Here is a 6,868-nt window from a genome sequence, read left to right as displayed (position 1 = left end):
AATTAATATGTTTAATGACTATACAATTGTAACAAGAATATACAAAAGAAAGGAGGAAAAAAAAAACAAACAACAAACAAACTGTTCGGAAGTTGAAAACCGAAAGTATATATACTGTTCGGAAGTTGAAAACCGAAACACAAAATTAATTTTGGAAGTAGAATGTTGTTCGAATTTAAAATATTCGGAAGTTGACTGTCGAAATAATGAAAAAATTTCAGAAAGCTACTGTTGAAATAAATGACTATTTTCGGATTTCTACTTCGGAACAACTTCCTTACTTTCGGAAAACCAGTTTCGAACCACTTGTTTACACTCCGTGGCCGTTCGTTCGTTTTGAAAATGATAAAAACAAAACTCTACATTACAAATTAAATAGGAATGAGGATTGAAAAGTAAACTCACCTAAATACGAAATGAGGATTGAAAATGTGCTGGAATGCTTCAATGGGATGTCTTGATGGATGTAGCTTTGGGGATGAAAGTTGTGTGAAGCAGGGAGTTACGGGATAATGTGTGAAACAGGTAATGTGAGAGATGCAGCTTCAATGGGTGTATTTGCACCGTTGGGAGAGCTAGGTTTGAGGGTCTGGGTTGTGTGTGTGTGTATGAGGGTATATGTGAAATGAACCGTGTGTGCAGTGAGTAAAATAATTAGGAATTAATTTTTTTGGTGTATGTAGTAGAAGGATGCGCAGAGAGTGTATATTGTGTGTGCAAATAGAAGCTCCCCATAAAAATAAAAAATAAAAAATGGATAAAAGAAATAAGAAAAATGCTTGGTTTACTAAAATAGCGGGAGTCTAATTCGATCTGAATGACATGGCTGGACGGCTGATTGAATGAATGGCATCGCCTTTGTTAATTATGATTGTCACTCTTATCAATCGCAACTGTCATCATTGTAAATTGGTATTTGCCTGGATGACTGACATCCTCCCGAATGACTGGTCAAACGACCTCTCGAATGATCGGTATGTACAAATTAACAAAACCAAATTCAATTAGAAGTAACATTACTGAATAAAAAAGCAAAAAAGAAAATTGTAAGACCAGACAAAAACAGTTTTTTTTTTTTTTCTTCAAATGAGAAGACAAAAATAGTTGCATATTACTTCTAAGGGCCTTTCCCCATTTTCTTCTTATTCGGTTCAATCTCTTGCTGCTTTCACATTTCATCTATCAATTCCCACATTCCTCCATCAACTCTCTTCATTCCAAACCCTAATTCACTACTTTCGTTATCCATATCATCAATAAACTAAGTCACTGACAATCGTGAATTTTCAAACCCTAATCAACGCAGATTCGATCTTCGAAATTCAATCAGTTTGGTTTGGGGAATTGGAGAGACGATGAGTGCTCAGAAGAAGAGGAATTTTCAGATAGAAGCTTTTAAACATCGGGTCGTGGTGGATCCAAAATACGCAGAGAAGACTTGGAAGATCTTGGAACATGCGATTCACGAGATATACAATCACAACGCTAGTGGCCTTAGTTTTGAAGAGCTTTACAGGTTGATTTCTTGACTTCGTATTAAGATTTTCCTATTTCTGTGTTTTGTTATTGAGATTGCAAAGCGAAGATGATATGATTGATTCCTTGTTTTCTGATTGAGTTTGTCTCTGGAATTATTGTTTTGTGAATCATTTTATACTCTATGAAACCAAGATGTACCTCCAAAACGCTAATCGAAAAGAAGTTCAATAATTTTCTGGTTTGGGGGTTTTGGAAGTTTTGGTGTGCAAGGAATCAAAAACACTTAAGAGGATAAAATTCAAGTGTTTTCAGTCCGAGTTGCCCCAAGGGCCACTAGAGGTTTGTCCTATCGTCAAGGATTAGTTGAGGCATCCTCAAGCTGCCTGAACATCCAGTTATCACAAAAATAAAAAATAAAAAAATGAAGACAAACTTGTGAGGCATATGCTTACTATGCCGTGCATGCTTGGTTATGACTCAACTATGTGGAAACAACAATGCAATCTTGTGCCCAGCCAACCTCAAACCTTTAACTTAGCCAAGAAGTATATATATATATATATATTTATAATTCACAAATTTTGTTGGGTTGGTATTGTATGCGACTCTGAGGTTTAGTCTTGACTGTGTGGATACTTATCTAGAGGGCATGACTGGAAAAGCATTCAACATGTAGTGTCTGTACTATAGTTTTTCTAGAAATGCTAGTTGCAATTGGTTTAAACTACATGTTTTTGTGGATTAAATAGATTACTGATTGGTGAAGAATTTAAGTTTGTTAGAAATTAAGGAGTTGGACATATTCATCATTTAGTTTGTTAGAATATGACTGTTGGTTAGATTGCCTAGCATAAACATTTATACACACATTTTATTTTCCCCTCTTCTTTCTTTGACTTGAGAATTCAGGGTTTTCTAAGTGAGAATTCTCTTTTGTCAGATGTGTAGTTATCTCTCTTTGTTTCCTCCCCTCAATTTTATTTTGTGATTTTCCTGACTCTCTTTTCTTCTCTCCTTCCCTTCTTTTCTCAAATTCTCCCCCACTGTTGCTTCTCCTTCTCCTCTTCTTTCCTTCCCTTCTTTTCTCAAATTCCCCTCAACTGTTGCTTCTCCTTCTCCTCTCTATTTCTCTTCCTTCCCTGGAGCTGCTCCCTTCCATTACTGTGTTTCATCATGGACCCATTGTTTCATTGGTGGTGCCCTCTAGGATGTTTTATCTGTTCTCTCTTTGTTTAAACATACAGTTTAGGGTCAGTTTGTAATTGGAACCATATCTCAAAGTGTGGTGAAGATGTGAAAAGAGGAGTACCTATCATTTATTGTTATGATCTTTTTCTTGAATTTTCTTTGAAGATTGAATTCATAATTCATTTTGCTATAGATAATGGGGAACTTATTTCAATATCTGCTTCCATAGTGTGGCCATTCTCAAATGCCTGGTCTTTGGTTGACCGGTTGAAAATGTACTATTATGACTAGATATTTGGAACTTGGAAGGTTTCCTAATTAAATGCAATGAATGAGGATAAATGTAATGCCATGTTTCTAAAACCAGGATCATTGATTATGATCTATCAGTCATTTTATTTTTGTTTGGTGTAGCTGAGACAAGGAAGGCTTCTTTTCTTTTCTTTTTCTTTTTAAAATTCTGGATTCAGCTTTATTTAGCTGGTCTTACCAGAACTATATTCCTTCAACATATAAAGCCCACTGAAGAAAGACTCTGAAGAACTTAGGTGGATTTTTGTGTGATACGCGCATCAAGCGTTTTGCCCCAGTTGTTAAATGTCTCACATTTCAGTCCTTAAGCTCCTTGAAACTTTTATGTCTTTTTTTATAGAATGAACAATACTCTACTAAAGAGAACATTCATCTATTCTAGTGTGCCCTTTGTAGCAGTTCGTGGAAGCCAGGGGCTCGTGTTTATTTTTTAAAAGCAGTTTGTTGTCTATGTGGTGATTTACCTGGAATCAATTTGAATTTTTTCATCAAGACATTAATGTGAAATGTTGCATGTTGGCAAGGACATATTAAAAAGCTTTTTTGCTAACTTCCATCAGTTTTGCCTCTGAATGCTCTGTGCTTCTCATAATTTTGTTATGTATTTAGGAATGCTTACAATATGGTTTTGCACAAATTTGGGGAGAAACTGTACTCTGGACTTGTGTCGACTATGACATCACATCTAAAGGAAATAGCAAGATCAATTGAGGCTGCACAGGGAGGTTTATTTCTGGAAGAGCTAAACAGGAAATGGGCAGACCACAACAAGGCATTGCAAATGATCCGAGACATATTGATGTATATGGACAGAACTTTCATCCCTAGTACACACAAAACCCCAGTTCATGAGCTTGGGTTGAATTTGTGGAGGGACAACATTATCCACTCTAGCAAAATCCAACCAAGGCTTCAGGATACACTCCTTGAACTTGTGCAGAGAGAAAGGACCGGTGAAGTTATAAACCGGGGTTTGATGAGGAATATCATAAAAATGTTAATGGATTTAGGTTCTTCTGTTTACCAAGAAGATTTTGAGAAACCTTTTCTTGAAGTCTCATCTAATTTCTATCGTGGTGAGTCTCAACAGTTTATTGAGTGCTGTGATTGTGGAGATTATCTAAAGAAAGCTGAGAGACGCCTGAATGAAGAGATTGAGCGAGTCTCCCACTACTTAGATGTGAAAAGTGAAGCCAAGATCACTAATGTGGTGGAGAAGGAGATGATCGAAAGTCATATGAATAGATTAGTCCATTTGGAGAACTCGGGCTTAGTTAATATGATTGTGGATGACAAATATGAGGACCTGGGAAGGATGTACAATTTGTTCCGAAGAGTATCTAATGGACTCTCGATAATTAGAGATGTCATGACTTCTCACATTCGGGATACAGGTAAGCAGCTAGTTACTGATCCAGAAAGGTTAAAAGACCCTGTAGACTTTGTGCAGAGGCTCTTGGATGTTAAGGATAAACATGATAGGATTATCAGTTTGGCATTTTCCAATGACAAGACGTTCCAGAATGCTTTGAATTCTTCATTTGAATATTTTATCAATTTGAATCCTCGGTCTCCGGAGTTCATATCTTTGTTTGTGGATGATAAGCTCCGGAAGGGACTGAAAGGGGTCAGTGAGGAGGACGTTGAGATCGTACTGGACAAGGTGATGATGCTTTTCCGTTACCTCCAAGAGAAGGATGTGTTCGAAAAGTATTACAAGCAACATTTGGCAAAGAGGCTTCTATCTGGGAAAACCGTCTCTGACGATGCAGAGAGAAGTTTGATAGTTAAGCTCAAAACGGAATGTGGGTATCAGTTTACATCAAAATTGGAAGGTATGTTCACTGACATGAAGACATCTCAGGATACAATGCAAGGGTTCTATTCTAGCATGGGTGCTGAGATAGGAGACTACCCGACACTCACTGTTCAGGTCCTGACTACGGGCTCTTGGCCAACTCAGTCAAGTGCCACGTGCAACCTTCCATCAGAAATCCTCGGGATATGCGAAAAGTTTCGGACGTATTATCTTGGGACCCACACTGGGCGGAGGTTATCATGGCAGACGAATATGGGCTCGGCTGATTTAAAAGCGACATTTGGGAAGGGCCAGAAGCATGAGCTGAATGTTTCCACATACCAGATGTGTATCCTTATGTTATTTAATAGCGCTGATCAGCTAAGCTATAAAGAAATTGAGCAGGCAACAGAAATACCCGCCTCGGATCTGAAGAGGTCTCTGCAATCTTTGGCCTGTGTTAAGGGGAAGAACGTCCTACGAAAAGAACCGATGAGCAAAGAAGTTGCTGAGGACGATGCATTTCTCTTCAATGACAAGTTCACGAGCAAGTTGTACAAGGTAAAGATCGGTACAGTTGTGGCACAAAAGGAGTCTGAGCCGGAAAAGCAAGAGACTAGGCAAAGAGTGGAGGAGGACAGGAAGCCCCAGATTGAGGCGGCGATTGTGAGGATCATGAAATCGAGGCGTGTGCTGGATCACAACAATATCGTGGCAGAGGTCACGAAGCAGCTGCAATCGCGATTTCTGCCAAACCCTGTTGTGATAAAGAAGCGAATCGAGTCGTTGATTGAGAGAGAGTTTTTGGAAAGGGACAAAGTGGATAGGAAGTTGTATCGGTACCTTGCTTGAAGAATTTACTGTGTGATTGTCTCATTTTATTGTGGCTAAATGTGGTCTTGGCTGGTGGAATTGTATGTTGAATGTTGTTCTTGAATCATTGCAGGCTCAGTTGGGTTTTGATTGAATATTTTTACTTCATGCATTTCGGTGCCTCTTTGCATTGCTCTCTCTCTCTCTCTCAAATTTGCTATTATTTTTTTTTTCATTTCTCAGTTATTTGATATTTTTCCATAATAACATTTTTAGTATTGGTAGATCATACATTGGGCTTGAATTATAGAATTTAAATAGTTAACTTACAAGAGGGGTAAATAATTCTAGGATTTAGGTATATTTTTTAAACAGTATTTGTGTCTTTTAAGTTAAGGCAGCCAAGTTGAACAGAAGATTAGAGTTTCAGTTCCAGTGAAATAGTACGTACCTTCATCCATTACTTGCAAAGTACTACTAGGAGAAGAATTGGATTCGTCTTTCATGGGAGATGCAATTTGGAAGATAGTTTAAAGTCGGAGATGAGATATTGAAGAAAACCAAATAGATTTAAACAGTCAACATCAATCTATTTGGTTTCCTCCAATTCTCACATACAATTTCAACACATATAACTCAAACTCATATATATCAATTATACATTTAAAAATGATAGTCCAAAGTCGGAGATAGGATATTGGAGGAAACCAAACAGATTTGAACTAGCAACGTCAATAAATCTCTTGGATTTCCTTCAATTCTCACATACGAATCGAACACACGCATAGCAAATATAAATTTGAAGTTCAAGAGTAAGTGGTAGGTGAGAGGTTGGAGGAAACTGAGCCGTATTTACAAGGGATAAAGAGAGCCTCTAATCAAGAGGTTTAGTTTTCTTCAACTCTGACTTAAGAGACCTCTCTTTTCACTGCAAGGCTTTTGAAGGGTAGACAGGTATTTATAAACTTTTGGCACATAAGAAAGCACAGAGTTCTCATTTAGAGTTGGGTGGTTGGAACCGAATTGCATGCTGTTAAGTGGTTTGTATAGTACAAAGTACATACACTCTCTCCCACGAGTAATTATTTTATTTTTCAAGAATTTCATATTAATTGTGTCTTCAACCAATAGCAATAAATTAATAACAAAGAGATGTTAGACAAGTTATAATATTTCATTGATTGAACACATAAACACATAATCTTCCTTCATTGATTAGACACATAAACACTTGATAATTTCTTCCACCCTCTACTTGTTTGACCAAGTAGCCTGGTT

At 37.4% G+C, this 6,868-nt stretch overlaps 1 protein-coding gene across 1 annotated transcript; it reads left to right on the top strand.

The window, feature by feature from the left end:
- Nucleotides 1-1,018: 1,018 nt before the first annotated feature.
- Nucleotides 1,019-5,762, top strand: LOC114282085 (cullin-3A). Its single transcript, XM_028224724.2, has 2 exons — nt 1,019-1,516; nt 3,589-5,762. Exons 1-2 carry the CDS (start codon nt 1,356-1,358, stop codon nt 5,627-5,629), a joined length of 2,202 nt encoding a protein of 733 aa, XP_028080525.2. The 5' UTR covers nt 1,019-1,355; the 3' UTR covers nt 5,630-5,762.
- The last annotated feature ends 1,106 nt before the right edge of the window (nt 5,763-6,868 follow it).

The sequence above is a fragment of the Camellia sinensis genome, chromosome 4 (genome assembly GCF_055761805.1).
Source record: "Camellia sinensis isolate YWXY chromosome 4, ASM5576180v1, whole genome shotgun sequence".
Classification (NCBI taxonomy): Eukaryota; Viridiplantae; Streptophyta; class Magnoliopsida; order Ericales; family Theaceae; genus Camellia; species Camellia sinensis.
Note: the sequence above shows the minus strand (reverse complement) of the source record. Positions and strands in the feature narration are given on the sequence as shown.